The sequence below is a fragment of the Brachyhypopomus gauderio genome, chromosome 12 (genome assembly GCF_052324685.1).
Source record: "Brachyhypopomus gauderio isolate BG-103 chromosome 12, BGAUD_0.2, whole genome shotgun sequence".
Lineage (NCBI taxonomy): Eukaryota > Metazoa > Chordata > Actinopteri > Gymnotiformes > Hypopomidae > Brachyhypopomus > Brachyhypopomus gauderio.
In genome coordinates, this window is record NC_135222.1 from 23,984,094 (window position 1) to 24,002,582 (window position 18,489).

Consider the following 18,489-nt stretch of genomic DNA (forward strand, 5'->3'; position numbering starts at 1 on the left):
CGGCCAGGAGTCCCGCGCGAGGAGATTTCCCCGGTAAGTGAGCGGCTCTCAGCTCTGCACGTGTGAAGCGACTCTTCTCGTCCTTTATCCTCGTTCTCTCGCTCTCTCGCTCTCCCAGAAAACGTGCAAAAAAAAAACCCACAATTGACATTTTTTATATAAAGGGGGAAACCAGTAAGATATCTTGGCGACTTTTATTATATCCACTTTTTAAGAAATGTTGCTTCCTTATTTTTTCTTTCAATCATAGGTTTGACCACAGACTGATTTTCACACTGTAATATCGCACAGGAAAGAGCAACATGATGAAGTATGACTGAGGCCAGTGGCAGGATTGTACATGGAATTCTGCACTGTGTGTGTCCCGCGGCTGCACTGCGTGTCCCGCGACTGCACTGCGTGTTGGGCTCAGATGTCATGCCCCACCAGCTCAGCTTTCACTGATGCAGCGTCTGGAACCCAGTCGGGCTGGTGTGTGTCGGTAGCGGAGTCAGGGAGCCCCCCTGTGGAAGAGCCTCGCACAGCCCCGAGTGCTGCAGGGGGGGGCAGAAAGAGGTGATGGGGTTTCTCCAACTGTGGAATGGCCTTTTACATCAAAGACACACATAATGCATACACACACTCACTCACTGACACACACACACACACATATATACACTCATACACATACACAGACAGATATACATACATACACACAAACACTTACACACACACTCATATGCACTCACTCACACCCGCACTCACTCACTGACACACACACACACACACACTCGTACAAATACACACACAGACATACATATACACACACTCTCACTCATTGACACATACACACTCATGCACGCACACGTGCTCGTGCGCTCACATGCACACTCACATGATATACACGGACATGGTGTAGCCCCCCCCCCAAAAAAATGTGCTTTTGCACGCACGCATGCACATTTAAATTCGCCCTCTCATCCACACGGCTGATTTTCTTTCCTCTAACGTCACTGGTGCTTGGAGCAAACGTGTCCGGTTTCACCTACCGACTCCTCCGGTCCAGTGCGGAGGGGGATCGATTTCAGCCCGACAAGGACAGGAACTCTCTTGCTCTCTTGGGGGGGGGGGGGGGGGGGGTTCTGCTCCACCCCGTCTTTGCGTCATCCTATCAAAATGTAGCAACACCTGCACTTGTGCTAGTTGTGGACTAAGCTGGTCGGAGACGCACGCAGGTTGAACTGTAAGTGTGACACTGCACACTTCATGGCCTGCAGCATGTGGAGGACGAGGCTCTAGAACATTTTCTTCGCATTTATTAAAAACTGTGAGTCTGTTTTGAGATTATACAGTGTGGAGAGCCGTGGTTCCTGCTCAAAGCTCCGCCCCCATGGCCAGCTCATGATGTCATTGCAGAAATGCTTTCAAACACTCCCTGCAGCTCACAGACCGCCAGCTCATCATGGGTGGTGTTAATAATTGATACTGCAGCAAGTAACGCAGTGAACCATCTCCAGTGTCTGCTTGGAAGTGGCGATTAAGTCGTCTGCAGCAGGAAAGTAGTGATCCACACGTGGGATTTGGGACAGTCCCCGCTTCCATCATGCAGAAGCTCCTGATTCCCCAGTGACTGTAAAGGGCATTAGAAGGGTTGCTGAATCACAGGACGAGTGCACGCACTGCTTTGTTTGAACAACACCTGAGGGGACACCATAGAGGGTGAGAGACGGGCGGGAGGTCAGGGGGAGGGGCCAGAGACGGACGGAGAGACACTCCGTGTGAGAATAATCCAGGAAGTCTCAATCGAACGCCCTCCAGTGCTGGCTGGCCCAAGCGAATCTGTCGGCCGGGGGTCGGGGGTCGGCCTCTGCTGACGTCAGCGTCCTGACGCGCACAGAAACACAGACACGAACAGCAGTGCTCAGCACACACTCCTCACACACCTCAGACTCCTGGAATATGTGCGCACACAATCACATTACGACGGTATTACACTCGTGGAGGTGTTGAGAAGCGGATGAGGTAGAGCTCAACTGAGCTGCTTTCACACAAGCAGATGTAGTTTTCTAGACATTGTGGTGTTTAGACTCTGTCAGAGTCATAAACGTAAATATCAAAACATATCCTGACAGTCAGGACCCTGCTTTGCATATTTTTGCATGATTTAAAGGAAATGTCCCCTTTAGCCCTCAGCAAAACCTGCATCTGCGGAAACATTTTCCCCTGTCCAATTATAACTAGACCAAACTCGACATAATATGATTTAACATCTCCACAGCGATGCAAACAGTCACCTTCTTGCTGAGGGTCCCGGTTGGCTGTGTGTGTGTGCGCTGGGTGCTGACTGGGTCACTGGGGGTCGGGCCCACAGGTGAGCAGTTTATGTGCCCAGTTGTTTCTTGCAAAAGGCCTTGAAGCTCTGCGTTAGCATGTTTGTCAGGAAACACTGGTGAGTGAGATCATGTGTGTGTGTGTACGCCCCCCCCCCCCAGGAGTGTTAATGTGGATCAATCCGTGACGTCTGTTCTTTTATGTAAAGCAGTCTGATTTGTAAGAGGTCTAATATTTAGCATAATATTTGCATTTGTTAAAACAGAAGAGCTCAGGTGACGCTCAAACACGAGTTCTGACTGTAAGAAACTTGGTGATGTACGAGTAACATCAGTGTGGGGGTAACTGTACCAGTAGTGTGGGGTAATTCTGCTAGTCTAGAGGTAAACGTACCAGTAGTGTGGGGTAATTCTGCTAGTCTAGAGGTATACGTGCCAGTAGTGTGGGGGTATTTGTGCCAGTGTAGGGGTAGCTGTACCAGTAGTGTGGAGTAATTCTGCTAGTCTAGAGGTATACGTGCCAATAGTGTGGGGATATTTGTGCCAGTGTAGGGGTAAACGTACCAGCTGTCCCCTTTTGAAGCTGGAACGTCAGTATGCACATCCTCACATCTTTGCTGACGTCAGACGGAAGATGAAATGCTGACACTGAGAGAATAAACAGCCTTGTGGTTTATTGTAGCGCTTGTTACGTACCTGCAGCTTGGAGCTCTGTGAGAAGCGTCTGGATGACCAGGGGTCTGTGCACTGTAGCAGGAGAAGATCTGAAGATCAGTGTACAGGCAGGGCACAGGGGTTAGAGGTCAATAGATGGGCAAAGGAGGTAACTGCCCCAGTGTACCCATGGACTCTGTTACCCCTGCACCTGGAGATGGGGGCTGTAGAGCAGACTGCATGGGGCACTTTAACAACACCACATGTAGAAGAGATAAAGCACAAATGGGGTAGTCAGAATTATAAATCAACTCAAGATCAACTAAAATTAGCCTATCCTAGCCTAAAGCATTTCTGTGTATTTTCCATATAAAATGGTGAGAATCAAAATGCAAAATATAATGTAAAAATATGTTCTGGCTGTAATAATTTTACAAAATGTATTTAAAGGATTTTTGTTGTTTGTTGGTTGTTGGTGTAAACTTTGGGATCAGATGGGGTCAGACAGACATAAGCAGGCCTGCATAATTTAAGGGAAGATGCACAAAACAGTGCTTTAATTCCTACAAGCACTTTTAACTAGACAGACTATGTTGGTGTGATTTTCGTGTTGGTGTTTATTTATTTAAATCTTTTGTGTTAAATAGTAAAAATGTGTTTATTGATGTAATTATTTCTTCTTTTTAAAATATAACTTTACAATTTGTACTGCATTTGCAAAACTGCATTATCACAGTCAATAAAGTATTATAAATGAAAAAGGAGAGGGAGGGAGGGAGAGAGAGATTGGGAGAGAGAGAGGGAGGGAGAGAGGGAGTGTCGGTGTTTGCAACGTCATTGTAAACAGTTCGTCTTCTTCTGACCCATTTCTATTCTTGCCCACCGCTGCCATCCTGGTTGCCATGGAGTTTGTACCATTATTTGCTGGACTGTGTCTGCTTGCCATGACGGTGGTTGTTTGCTGGAGTGAGTGACAGTAGTGGATGAGGAACACACACACACACCTACCTACTCACACACACACCTACCTACTCACACACACACACACACACACACATACACCTACACACACACACACCTACACACACATACACGCACACACACACCTACCTACTCACACACACACCTACACACACACACACACGCGCACACACACCTACCTACTCACACACACACACACCTACACACACACATACACGCACACACACACCTACACACACACACACCTACACGCATACACACCTACACGCATACACACACACACACAAACACACACACAGCCCCATCTTTTAATGCACATCCATGCCAGTGTACCCTGCTTGTAGGGACTTGTTAACCTAGGACACTGCTCTCTGAAAACCTCTGTGACCTGGCCGGATAGAGCCGGAGCTGTTCTACACCCCCCCCCCCCCCCCCCCCCCCCCCCCGCCGGGCGAGAGACCACACGCAGAGCCATCATGGGGGTCAAGTGCTGTCAGAGCAGCAGGACAGGTGCAGGAGACCACTGCTTTTGTCCAACACACACACACACACACACACACACAAACTCACTCTCTCTCTCTCTCACACACACACACACAAACTCTCTCTCTCTCTCTCTCTCTCACACACACACACACACACACACACACACACACAAACTCTCTCTCACACACACACACACACACAAACTCTCTCTCACACACACACACACACACAATCTCTCTCTCTCACACACACACACACTCACACACACACACACACTCACAAACTCTCTCAGACACACAAACTCTCTCTCTCTCTCTCTCTCTCACACACACACACACACACACACACACACACACAAACACTCTCTCTCTCACACACACACACAAACTCTCTCTCTCTCTCTCTCACACACACACACACACACACACACACACACACACACACACACAAACTCTCACACACAGACACACACACACACCCTCATATATGACCAGTACTCCCCCTTGTGGTGTAACTCAGAGCGGCTCCTTGAACAGACTGGACTCTCGGAGATTACCATGGCGACCACTCGCTCGTCCGCCAGCACTGACAGCAGTGGTCACGCGGTGTGATTTTAATTCACTTATGAGTTTCAACTCTTGCGTTGTACATTTCCTCGTATCTTCATGGACCATCCCGAGTAAATGTGCTGCTTCGTGTCTTAAATGTTTAGTTAGGCCTGTGATATGAAATATTTGCACTTTGAATTTGTGGATCTGTAGAGCTGCAGTCGGGTTCCAGGCAGCCTGGTGCTGGTTTTGTGCTGCCTGTCTGTGGCTACGCTGCTGTCAGACCTCCGGGCCTCTACACGGCAACTTTTCTGCTAGATAATGTGGAAATGCGCTCCAGTGACGTAGTTTGGCCAGATAAGATCTCAGCGCTCCATTGTTGACGTCTCATTGTGGTTTGAGTGGTTTGCGTCTCTGTTTTCACTCTTTTTTTTTTTTTCTTTTTTTTTTACTCCCCTTCAGCAAGAGACTCGAGTTTGGTTTAACTGCTAGAATTACTCACTTGCTGACATACAAATCAGAGTTGTAGCTGCTTCACATAGCTGCCCTCGCCGTCCCCAACAGCCAAGAGGGGTTTTGGGGGAGGGGGTCTGTTGGCTTTTTGACATTAGGTCTGCAAAAGTGGTCTGTCCTCTCCACAGGTGGACAAAGTTGTATGATTTGCGCTCTAAAGCTCTTCGTTCTCTCTTTTCCAGATGATTCTGTGGGACTGGGACTTAAAGCAGTGGTCCAAGACACAGTATCAGGTCAGTGTTCCACCCTTGTTTAGGTCTCCGCTCAGCACGACATTTGTGTGTGTGTGTGTGTGTGTGTGTGTGTTGTTCACAAACACAAGGGAGACTGCTACATGAAGCCCTCAACATTAATACGGGTTTGTTTGGGTAGATTCAGTCTCATTTTGAATCCCACAACATTCTTTATGTCTTTTCCTACTACTGTACTGTTTGTTATGATACTAGAAATAGATTGCATGTTTGCTCTCTTCTGTCCATCCACTTTTAAGATTCTGCGTGTTGTGTAGATCCTGCTGTTAATCACATCTGTGTGTGTTCCTGGGGCCTTCAACACTGTTGTGTAGTAGCTAGTGCTCACAGCTAGCACAGACTCCCTTATTCGTCTGGGTGCTGTGCGTCCACACACAGGCCCTGTGTGACGTCCTCCAGGCCTGGGGCCCTTGTGCCATCTGAACTCTGTGGCAGCAGGTAACAGTTACCCTGTTCGTAAGCCCGCTGGCCGTTATCCTGGTAGCATGCCTGCTGGGGATGTTTGATTGCCCCTTCCGTCTGAAGCCAGGCTGTGTGGATAACACAGACCCCTCTGATCCCCCCCACACACAGACATATGCATGCAAATGCAAAGATACACATACACACACACACACACACACACACACACACACACATGTAACATTGCATCTGAAATTGTTCACAATCAATACAGTGATGTCAGCATGTGCACATGAGCCCGAAGATGAATCCACACATTAACGTGGATATAGATGTACTCTCTTCTGCTCTTCTCTCATCAAACATATGTCTTTGAGCGCATTTATTATATATTAATATAATATATTAGTAAAAGTATGTCCCTGGATTTTGACAAAAGCTGCAGGAGATTGTTTGGTGGTGGTGGGGGGGGGGGGGCAGTGTTCATCATGAAAGTGGTTCGCTGCTGGAGTGACTCATTCTTTGTAGAAGTCTTAGTGCGTGAAGTCTTAACAGTGTCCCCTGAGCTCATAGGCCAGCCTGTAAAATTCCCCAAATTGCTGCTGTAACTTTAAGTCACATCTAGGGGGCAACAGAAGTTCCAGTAATGGACTTTCACAATTAAAAAAACACCTTAGAATGGAAGTTTCTAGCCTAGAAACATACAAAATGTGTCATGGGTTAGGGTTAAATATGTCAAATAGAGGTGTGTTGTGGGTTAGGGTTAAATAAGGTTAAATATGTCAAATAGAGGTGTGTTGTGGGAGTGGCACTGTAGTCCTTTTTTTTGAGTCTGTTCTCAGTGATGACGCCTTTTGTCTTTTCTGTATCAGTCCCATGGAGGACACTAATGAGACGCTTGTCCCATTACTCCGTCACTGATTCCTAAAGGTCGGACTTTTGATTTTGTGACACTGACCAACAAACTGGCTTGTTAGGTGGGCGTGTAATGGTGAGCTGGGAGAAGGTAACTTGAAGTGTAGACCGTGTAGAACACTGCCTCTCCTATGTGTGTGTGTGTGTGTAACGGTGTGTGTCTCTGTGTCTGTGTGAATATACATGCATGTGTGTGTGCACATGTGTGTGTGTGCGTACCTGTGTGTGTGCTGCCCTTAGGGCTCTGCGGGCGGGACCGGCGTGGACCTGGCGGTGGTCAGCGAGGCGCGGACTCTGGTGTCGGACCTGCTGGCGGACGCGTCTCTCTCGCCCCACGTCCTCTCCACGCTGCACAGCGTGTGCAGTCTCATGGGCAGCCTGGTGGGCTCCTGCCGCCCCCGGGGCAGCCCCTTCACCCCCTTCCCTGGATTCTACCCCTGCGCAGAGATGGAGGACTCCTCCGAGAGAGGCGAGAGGAAGCCTATGAAGGTAGGTGAGGAGGGAGGGGTCACGGGAGGAGGTGGAGAGCACAGAAGAGGAGCAGGAGGAGGTGGAGAGCACAGAAGAGGAGTCTGGTTGTTTTGGGTAGTGCCCTTGGGTGCTTAGGACGGGGAGAGAGGTGTTAGGATCAGGAACTCAACAGGGATGCACAGAGGAAGTTTCCTTTGTTTATAAAGTGTGCACCTGTGGAGCAGCTGCGTAGTGAGCTGACGAACATGTGAGCACCTGTGTCATCATCTCTCCCTCTAACTCTTTCCATCTCTCTCTCTGTCTCTCTCTGTGTCTGTCTCCCTGTCTGTCTCTCTCTCTGTCTGTCTGTCTGTCTCTCTCTCTCTCTCTCTCTCTCTCTCTCTCTCTCTCTCAGGTGCTGAGCAGCAGGAACAGTCTGCCCACTCCTCAGCTCAGACGAAGCTCCGCCTCCTCCTCTCTTCCCCCTCTGGAGGCCGTGTCGTCTCCTCGCTGGGAACGCGGCAATGGAAAGAGGCCTCACTCGGAGCATGGTAGCACCAGGTCAGCTCCGCCTCCACCCCAGGGGGAGGAGCTTCACAGGCAACATTCCCCGCCTCGCCTAGTAATGGTAGTAGGTGTAGGAGTATAGGAGTAGTAGTAATGGTAGTAGGTGTAGTAGTAGTAGTAGTAGTAATTGTGGTAGTAGTAGTAATAGCAGTAATGGTTCCCTTTTGAGTCTTGGTTCTCCCGAGGTTTCTTCCTATTCCCCACCATCATAGGGAGTTTTTCCTCGCCACTGTCACCTTTGGCTTGCTCATTAGGGTTCTGGACCCATAGTATTGTTAACCTTGTAAACCCTGTAAAGCTGCTTTGCGACAACTTGAGTTGTTAAAAGCGCTATACAAATAAACTTTGATTGATTGATTGATAATGGTGGGAGTAGTAGTAGTAGTAATGGTAGTGGGAGTAGTAGTAGTAGTAGTAATTGTGGTAGTAGTAGTAATAGCAGTAATGGTGGTGGTAGTAGTAGTAGTAATGGTAGTAGTAGTAATGGTAGTGGGAGTAGTAGTAGTAGTAGTAGTAGTAGTAGTAGTAGTAATTGTGGTAGTAGTAGTAATAGCAGTAATGGTGGTGGTAGTAGTAGTAGTAATGGTGGTAGTAGTAATGGTAGTGGGAGTAGTAGTAGTAGTAGTAATTGTGGTAGTAGTAGTAATAGCAGTAATGGTGGTGGTAGTAGTAGTAGTAATGGTGGTAGTAGTAGTAATGGTAGTGGGAGTAGTAGTAGTAGTAGTAGTAGTAGTAGTAGTAGTAGTAGTAGTAGTAATTGTGGTAGTAGTAGTAATAGCAGTAATGGTGGTGGTAGTAGTAGTAGTAATGGTGGTAGTAGTAGTAATGGTAGTGGGAGTAGTAGTAGTAGTAATGGTAGTGGGAGTGGTAATAGTAGTAATGGTAGTAGTAGTAATGGTAGTGAGTGTAGGAGTAGTAGTAATGGTGGTGGTAGTAGGAGTAGTAGGAGTAGTAGTAATGGTAGTAGGTGTAGTAGTAGTAGTAGTAGTGGTAATAGGTGTAGTAGTAGTAGTAATGGTAGTAGGTGTAGGAGTAGTAGTAGTAGTAATGTAGTAATAGTAGGATTGGTAGTAGGTGTAGTAATGGTAGTAGTAATAGTGGTAGTAGTGTTAGTAATAGTAGTAGTAGGAGTAGTAGTAGTAATGGTAGTAATAGTAGTAATGGTAGTAGTAATAGTGGTAGTAGGTGTAGTAGTAGTAGTAGTAGTAGTAGTAGTAATTGTGGTAGTAGTAGTAGTAGTAGTAATGGTAGTGGGAGTAGTAGTAGTAGTGGGAGTAGTAGTAATGGTAGTAAGTGTAGGAGTAGTAGTAGTAATGGTGGTAGTAGTAGGAGTAGTAGTAATGGTAGTAGTGGTAGTAGGTGTAGTAGTAGTAGTACTGGAAGTAGTAGTAATGGTAGTAGGTGTAGTAGAAGTAGTAATAGTAGTAGGTGTAGTAGAAGTAGTAATAGTAGTAGGTGTAGTAGTAGTAGTAGTAGTAATTGTGGTAGTAGTAGTAATAGCAGTAATGGTGGTGGTAGTAGTAGTAGCAATGGTGGTAGTAGTAGTAATGGTAGTGGGAGTAGTAGTAGTAGTAATGGTAGTGGGAGTGGTAATAGTAGTAATGGTAGTAGTAGTAATGGTAGTGAGTGTAGGAGTAGTAGTAATGGTGGTGGTAGTAGGAGTAGTAGTAATGGTAGTAGTGGTAGTAGGTGTAGTAGTAGTAGTAGTAGTAGTGGTAATAGGTGTAGTAGTAGTAGTAATGGTAGTAGGTGTAGGAGTAGTAGGAGTAGTAGTAGTAGTAATGTAGTAATAGTAGTAGGATTGGTAGTAGGTGTAGTAATGGTAGTAGTAATAGTGGTAGTAGTGTTAGTAATAGTAGTAGTAGGAGTAGTAGTAGTAATGGTAGTAATAGTAGTAATGGTAGTAGTAATAGTGGTAGTAGGTGTAGTAGTAGTAGTAGTAGTAGTAATTGTGGTAGTAGTAGTAGTAGTAATGGTAGTGGGAGTAGTAGTAGTAGTGGGAGTAGTAGTAATGGTAGTAAGTGTAGGAGTAGTAGTAGTAATGGTGGTAGTAGTAGGAGTAGTAGTAATGGTAGTAGTGGTAGTAGGTGTAGTAGTAGTAGTACTGGAAGTAGTAGTAATGGTAGTAGGTGTAGTAGAAGTAGTAATGGTAGTAGGTGTAGGAGTAGTAGGAGTAGTAGTAGTAATGTAGTAATAGTAGGATTGGTAGTAGGTGTAGTAATGGTAGTAGTAATAGTGGTAGTAGTAGTGTTAGTAGTAGTAGTAATGGTAATAATAGTAGTAATTGTGGTAGTAGTAGGATTGGTAATAGGTGTTGTAGTAGTAGTAGGTGTAGTAATGGTAGTAGTAATAGTGGTAGTAGGTGTAGTAGTAATAGTAATATTAGTAATGGTGGTAGTAGTAGGATTGGTAGTAGGTGTAGTAGTAGTAGTAGTAGGTGTAGTAATGGTAGTAGTAATAGTGGTAGTAGGTGTAGTAATAGTAGTAATTGTGGTAGTAGTAGGATTGGTAGTAGGTGTTGTAGTAGTAGTAGGTGTAGTAATGGTAGTAGTAATAGTGGTAGTAGGTGTAGTAGTAATAGTAATATTAGTAATGGTGGTAGTAGTAGGATTGGTAGTAGGTGTAGTAGTAGTAGTAGTAGGATTGGTAGTAGGTGTAGTAATAGTGGTAGTAGGTGTAGTAGTAGTAGTAGTAATGGTGGTAGTAGGTGTAGGAGTAATAGTAGTAGTAATGGTGGTAGTAGGTGTTGTAGTAGTAGTGGTAGTAGGTGTAGGAGTAATAATGGTAGTGGTATTAGGTGTAGTAGTAGTAGTGGTAGTAGGTATAGTAGTGGTAGTAGGTATAGTACTAGAAGTGTCTGACTGACCAATTGTTAGAGCTGAACACAGAAGTGCATTGTGGGTTTTGGTGCCTGTTCTGTATGAAGTTCCTTTATTGGTCCTCAGGGTGGCAGTGTTGAACAAACTTGGATAATGATTTGTCTCTTGGTGTTTTATGTGCTGCCCCCCACGTGATCAGTGTGAACAGCACTCATGCAGTATGAATGAGAGGCTAACGCTGTCTGACTAACACCACTCTGCTCCCAGCTGCCAGGGATCTTTCTCCAACGGACCCAACAGCTACCTGCTGACCATCCCAAAGCAGAGGTCCTCTTCGGTCACCTTATCCTGTGGTCACACCATCCCCCGAAGACCAGGTCCTTTTTCTTTTATGATTAATACATACACAGTACAGATGATCAGAATCTCCCACACACACACACAGGGCATGGTCCAGGTGTGGTGTCCATCTGATGTCTCCAGCGTTGAAATGTCTTCCCACGTGTCCTCAGGAGCGTCCCCGAGCTTGAGTCCCGTCAGCTCGCCCGGTCACGGTGCGCCCGTGGGAGGGGGTACGGTGCTGGTGGGCCGCTCACCGGTGGAGTTCCCCGACACCGCTGACTTCCTCACCAAGCCCAGTGTGGGCCTGCACAAACCACTGGGCTACACGCTCAGCTCACCCGACTTCCAGCAGTTCCGAGGGCCTGGCGCGGCTCTTTTGTGCTCCAGGTACCGGTCGATAAGCAACCCGTCCCCAGCCCACGGTCCTAGCCAGCATTCTTGCCTTTCGTGTGAATTGGGACACCGACAGCTGCTGTGTTTGTGGTAGTTGTGGACGGCAGATACCGAAGGGCGGGGCCAGTGTGGACATAGGGGAGGGCCACCCACCGCCAGCAGGTGACGCGCAGAGCAGACGCTCAGGTTGGCCACGCCCACACATCTCACCTGACATCACCCACACTAACCCCATAAGTCTCCCACACTAATCCCATTAATGCCGTTTATTATTCAGTCTGAAGTTTGGAGGCAAATCCCAGAGAAACAGACATGGGCTGTAGTAATGACAGCCACTGTGGTTAAGATGATAAGAGCTCATGAGGTCAGCCTCAGCCTCTGATTACACATATATGAAGTTCATCTTTGATTGATCAGCTGCTACCAAAGACACGAGGTCCCATTTTGCCACTCTGGCTACTCTGAACGTTCCTCCTTCATCTCACCTGCCACCTCGGCCTCGGTCTAGACTAGACTGGTACTTTATGGCCATGTTTTTTATTAGCGAGGTTAGGGAGGAAATGGCCCTTGAAGCCCAGGACCCTGCGAGTGATTGACGCGAGTGTGTGGTTCTCCTCAGCTGAAGTCGTGGACTACGGCGGTGATGGCCTGATCAGGGAGGAGAGTGGAGAGGCCGAGTGTCAGGACACGGGCACTACGACCCCCGCAAAACCCAGAGAGCCCGGCCGGCCCGAGGAGGAGGGGCAGAGTTCTGGTGTAGACCACACCACATCGGACCTGGAGGTACCAGCACACACGGCCCAGCCTCCACTTCTACACCCTGAGCTTCCAGGGCCTCCGCCCGCACCAGGAACACTGGGTCACATGCACACTGCTTGATGTTCTCGAGAGGTGTTGGAAATAAGACTGCAGGTTATCCCTAACCCTAATCCCTAAACGTAAACCCGAACCCCTAAACCCCTAATCCCTAACCCCTAACCCTAATCCCTAACCCCTAACCGTAAATCCGAACCCCTTAACCCCTAACCCTAATCCTAACCCTAGGCCAGATACAGGATGATCTTCAAAACTGAGTCTCTCCTCTATAGTCACACTCCCTTCTCCTTCCTCTCAGAGTCTACGTGCACATGCATCTAGACTCCCACACAGGTCATCACCGTTCCTGTGCTTGGAGAACTCTGTGCTGATACCACGTCCCTAACATTATCCACAGTCATGTACTTACTCTTATTTGTTTAGGGAGTTATGTCACTCAGCTACGTTGGAACGATAGTGTGCGAGTGTGACCTGGAATAGCCTCTGTTCAGATGTTTATTGGCCAATCTGTTCCAGGAACGAGCAGACTAGGACTCTGATTGGATAATCGAGCGATTTTTATGGAGAAAGGAAGCCCATGCACATATATTCAATCTTTTATCTTATGTGGTGGCGCTGTAGCTACGGGGCACGTGGGAGCATGCGGGACCATGTCTGGTCTGATCTCAGAACAGGACATCATGCACTGCTCTCAGGGTAGTAGCGGTTGTGATGGGAGAGACTGGTTTCAAGTCAATGTGCCGTCTGGTTGGTGTCTTGTAGAGTGAGCAGGAGTTCAAGCTGGACTTGGAACTGGAAGACCACGAGGGATTGATGGAGAAGCTCAACTGCTGGAACTTCCAGATCTTTGACCTGATGGAGAAGACGGGAGGGAAGACGGGACACATCCTCAGCCACGTCAGTAGCATGCTGGGGTCAGGGGGGTTAAAGCTGCGGTCAGGGGGGATAACGCCGCGGTCAGGGGGGTTAACGCCGCGGTCAGAGGGGTTAAAGCTACGGTCAAAGCGGTTAAAGCTACGGTCAAGGGGGTTAAAGCTACGGTCAAGGGGGTTAAAGCTACGGTCAGAGGGGTTAAAGCTACGGTCAAGGGGGTTAAAGCTACGGTCAGAGGGGTTAAAGCTACGGTCAGAGGGGTTAAAGCTACGGTCAAGGGGGTTAAAGCTACGGTCAGAGGGGTTAAAGCTACGGTCAAGGGGGTTAAAGCTACGGTCAGAGGGGTTAAAGCTACGGTCAGAGGGGTTAAAGCTACAGTCAGAGGGGTTAATGCTACGGTGAGAGGGGTTAAAGCTATGGTCAAGGGGGTTAAAACTACGGTCAAAGGGGTTAAAGCTACGATCAGAGGGGTTAGCGCTAGTCACCCCAGATAAATGCTTCAACTCAGTGAGTTTTAATGAGCTAAGAAGAGAGATTTCTAACTTAATACTACTTATTTACAACTAAACTTGTTTTAAATAATCCTTTCAAATTAGCACCTTCCTTTGCGTGCATGCAACATTAAAAAAACCTTTTCTGTTCACATGATGTGTTATTAGTCATAGATGCATAACAACCACCAGTGTCACAGCAGATGGTAGAATGTCTAGACACAAGGCCTGCTGCAAGAAACCCTGAGTATGGGGTTCAAAGACAACACACAGCGTGGATCACAATGACCGCATGCCATGAAGGTTCAGCCCACCTAAGACCTTGCTGAGCCTTCTGCTACAGTTGCAGTGAACCGGTTGTCTAGTGTCCCTCTGGCAGAGTGTGATTGGCGTGTGGGATCGTGTGATGAGCCGCAGAGCTGCGACTGCACGCTCCGTGTCTGCGAGATGCCCCTGGGATGTCGTGCTTCACTGCAGGCCTGTTGTGTCTCTGCCTTAATGAAGTTTTCTTTGTTTGCTTGTTTGTTTTTCCTTTCTTCTCTCAGGTGGCATACACTTTGTTCCAGGACACGGGTCTGTTTGAAATCTTCAAAATCCCCGTCCGGGAATTCATGACGTACTTCAGCGCTCTGGAGAACGGCTATCGTGATATTCCCTGTGAGAGTTGTGTTAATGCCGTCAGTGAAACTTTGAGTGCCACACACAGGAATCTCTGGCTCGACAGCATCATTGAGTCGCGTTATTGAGTTTTACACACGTGGTGATAGTAAACGTTTAGAAGGTGCACTAGTGTCTCAGGGTGAGCTGCGTGCTGACTGTGAACGTCTTTCCATCATAGATCACAATCGTGTCCATGCCACCGATGTCTTGCATGCGGTGTGGTACCTGACCACGAGGCCCATTCCGGGCTTTCAGCAGATCCACAACGACCACGTGACAGGAAGTGACACAGGTACCCAGCCTCTCGCTGCAGTAGCCAGGCACGCTGACGGTGCCACCGTGACGAATCCCGGTTACATTTTCATCTCCACTTTTTTATATCAACTCCGTCATCTCTCGCTCGAGGCCCCGCAAACGGGCTGAGACGTTTGTGGCCGAGGCTGTTCTCCTTCTAATTATATCCCGTGTACCTCTGATCCGCGGGGGAATCAATCAGAGTGGGTGTGTGTGCTCTGGGCCGGAGCACCAGGCAACGGTCTGGCCGGCGACTGAGATCAGCGTCCACTTCCGCAGCCTCAGCATGTTCCTGCTTGTTTGAAGGCTGCTGATGGCTCTTTTCATTTCTCAAATGGAGTGCAGTGAGTCACTCGGGCGCCGTGGTCACTCGGGCTCGGGAGGGCGGGAGCGTGCTAGAGGTGCTGGAGCCGAACAGGACGTCGGTGACTTCACTTCCTGGCACCGGCCACTGCGCTGCAGATAATGCCCAGATTACAAGAAGTGTGCCAATGGCATTTAGTTTTCTAGAGCTGTGGGGAAGTGTCGTGATGGATGGGTCCACAAGGGGGCGTGCTCACGCTCTGCTTGCGTAAATGCTAACGTAGCCACTTTATTGACTGATGCATTTTCTAGATTCCAGGAAATGCCTACTGAATCCTTAATACAACTCGGCCAGTTGCGTAAGACGCGACGATGGTGGGCAGAACAGAATCACTAAACACAAATGTTCAATAATCATTTCACAAAAGAAGAGATGGCTGTTTGTTTTGTCTTTTTTTGTCTCAGATTCAGACAGCGGTATCTCCCCGGGCAGGGTGTCCTACGCTTCCTCCAAAAGCTCTTCAGTCTCAGACAGCAGTTACGGCTGCTTGTCCTGGAACGTCCCAGCTCTGGAGCTCATGGCGTTGTATGTAGCAGCCGCGATGCACGACTACGATCACCCTGGGCGCACCAACGCTTTTCTCGTAGCCACTAATGCGCCTCAGGTAGGTGACAGACCACTGTGGTTTATTCTGGATCATTATATACTGGATTATGAAATAGTGTTTTGAGCATTGAGATCCTGGTATAGTAACACATGGTATGACAGAAACCGTGTTTTTCATAATGCTCTCTCTGCCACACTCCCTCTCTCTGCCCCCACTTCTCTCTCTCTCTCCCTCTCTCCTCTCTCTCTCTCCCTCTCTCTCTCTCCCTTCCCCCCCTCTCTAATAGGCGGTGCTGTACAATGATCGTTCGGTTCTAGAGAACCACCACGCTGCTTCGGCGTGGAGTCTTTTCCTGTCTCAGCCGGAGTTCAACTTCCTGTGCAACTTGGACCATGTTGAGTTCAAGCGCTTTCGCTTTCTCGTTATTGAGGCCATCCTTGCAACCGACCTCAAGAAGCACTTTGATTTTCTAGCGGAGTTCAACTCCAAGGTGAGCAGCACATTAAACATGTCTGCTGCTGGTTCTCCAGTGATTGACTTCTTCAGAGCTCAGCTGGACTTCAAGTACTCCGTGCATGCTTCTGGAGTGCTGAACTCTGGGTTGTCTGTGCCTGAGTGAAAGGTCTCCTTCCTTTAGTCATTTAAATGAGGGGCGGTATTAACAGGTGCATGTTTTTCTTCCTGGTTAACAGGTTAACGATGTGAATAGCCCAGGTATCGACTGGACTAACGAGAACGACAGGTTGCTGGTGTGTCAGGTGTGTATCAAGCTGGCCGACATCAATGGTCCAGCCAAAGAGCGCAGCCTTCACTTGAAATGGACAGAGGGCATCGTCAATGAGTTTTATGAACAGGTACCCGATGTTGAGTTTCTTTGCTACCGTGTATTTATGATCATGTCCTCTTGGAATATAAGATCATTTCTTCATTACTTGACTTGTAGGGTGATGAGGAGGCGGTTCTAGGATTACCCATCAGCCCTTTCATGGACCGCTCCACGCCTCAGCTGGCGAGACTACAGGAGTCCTTCATCACACACATTGTGGGGCCTCTTTGCAACTCGTACGACGCTGCAGGCCTTCTGCCAGGCTGCTGGGTGGAGCGCTCGGAGGAGGAAGAGGAGGAGGAAGAGGAGACCGAAGACACCGAAACTGACGACGAAGAGCTCGACGAGGACCTTCACATGAGTGCGTACTGTCCCGACACCTTAGTCCCGATGTTCTATTTGTTGTTCGCAGCTCGGCGAGGTTTTGGTCCTAACGGCGCGTGTGTTTGCAGAGGCGAGGAGAGTCCCACAGCTGTTCTGCGGTGTCATGCAGCACCTGACGGAGAACCACAAGGTGTGGAAGGCCGTCATCGAGGAGGAGGAGAAGAGCAAAGACCTGCGGCAGCAGGCAGAGAGCCCGAGTCTTCCTCCTCCTTCCTCATCCTCAGACGACATTCAGGTCATTCAGGAGGAGACTGAAGAGGAAGAGCGACAGTAGCACAAGGAGCAAAGTGATTGGCTAAGATGTGAAGCTTTGGGGAGGGGCCTTAGCAGAGGACGGTCCGCCTCTCCCCCCCTGCCCCACCCCCTGCCAAAATGGACGCGCACACACACACACACACACACACACACACACACAGCCCAAATCGATGCCCACAGGAAGATCCCACTAGATCTCCCATTTTGAAATGAGTCACTGTGCTAACAGCTCACGCTGTGTTGAGAAAATGAAGAGGCCTTACTACTGTGGTCCCGCTGCAGTGGGAGCCACGGGACTCCCGCGCACTTTGACCCTGGAGAGACTCCGCCGAGGTGCAGGTGTGCCGAGAGGATGAAACCCAGACCGGAGGGGTGGGGGTCAGAACCCCCGCAAAGGTTACGGTTCCTCGGCTGTGACGCTGCCTTGATCAGAGAGCCACTTTCTCCTCTAATAGGTACTTATAAGAATTATTTAAAAAGTAAAAATAAATAGATTTAAAAAATTGAATGGAAAAGCAGAAGACTTTCAAGTAATTGTCACTTGTTACCAAAGCGAACAGTTCAAAAACCACGAGGCGGAAAGTTTTGAAGGGTCAGTGTCAGGAAAACTTTAGAAGCATAAATCAAATGTGCCTGTCTGAACCTTTTTGTGAATTTGTTTGTCTGTCTGTCTGTTTTGCCATCTCCTGGCGTGGCCCTGGTGATGGCCTACACACACACACACACACACACACTGCACTGTGAGTGTGGTTCCCTCCTTATGCTGGTGACACGAAACACTGTATCCCTGAACTCAGCCACTAGGACTCGATGTGACACGCTGATGTTTGGACTGAAAAGAACATTTTCTCCTGCATCGTTTTTAGATGCCCCGTTTAGTCGTGCGTACCACCTTGTGTTTTACTCTGTCCCGTTTTTAGTTGTGTGCTCACGCTCTGTCTCTTCCTCAGAAAATGCTCAGTTGCCAATGATCGCATTTCTCCTGGTGTGGTTTCTGTGAGGTGCTGCTGGAGGCATTGTGTGCGGAGCAGTGCTGATCTTCTCATGAAGGGTTCTTCGTTTTTTTATTCGTTTTTGTTTGAATATATATTTTGTTGTCACGGTTACTCAGGATTCATGTGGGTGATTGGCTCTGTAGCAACAGTTTAAGATTTCAAACATGCATTGGGCTTTTTCAGAGGTGGGGAAGGCTTGAACAGCAGTCAGAAGAGAATCCACTCCACAGGAGTTCTGCCCCAGGCCAGCCTCTATTACCCCCCCCCCCCCCTCCCCCCAGCTGCCCCAGGCCAGCCTCTATTACCCCTCCACCTGCCCCAGCCCTTTCTGTTAGTTCAGAGGCCTCTGAAGAG

At 48.3% G+C, this 18,489-nt stretch overlaps 1 protein-coding gene across 1 annotated transcript in view; it reads left to right on the forward strand.

Annotated features, from left to right (window-relative positions):
- pde3b (phosphodiesterase 3B) overlaps positions 1-18,394 on the forward strand; it is a 44,267-nt gene extending 25,873 nt beyond the window's left edge. Inside the window, exons 2-16 of the mRNA XM_077023981.1 lie at positions 5,674-5,724; positions 7,300-7,548; positions 7,925-8,070; positions 11,163-11,272; positions 11,408-11,624; positions 11,725-11,816; positions 12,250-12,413; positions 13,209-13,343; positions 14,356-14,467; positions 14,649-14,762; positions 15,533-15,732; positions 15,962-16,165; positions 16,368-16,529; positions 16,619-16,862; positions 16,954-18,394. Of these exons, the coding sequence (XP_076880096.1) occupies positions 5,674-5,724; positions 7,300-7,548; positions 7,925-8,070; positions 11,163-11,272; positions 11,408-11,624; positions 11,725-11,816; positions 12,250-12,413; positions 13,209-13,343; positions 14,356-14,467; positions 14,649-14,762; positions 15,533-15,732; positions 15,962-16,165; positions 16,368-16,529; positions 16,619-16,862; positions 16,954-17,159 (2,406 nt within the window). The 3' untranslated portion in view covers positions 17,160-18,394. The remainder of the gene's footprint in view (positions 1-5,673; positions 5,725-7,299; positions 7,549-7,924; positions 8,071-11,162; positions 11,273-11,407; positions 11,625-11,724; positions 11,817-12,249; positions 12,414-13,208; positions 13,344-14,355; positions 14,468-14,648; positions 14,763-15,532; positions 15,733-15,961; positions 16,166-16,367; positions 16,530-16,618; positions 16,863-16,953) is intronic.
- The last annotated feature ends 95 nt before the right edge of the window (positions 18,395-18,489 follow it).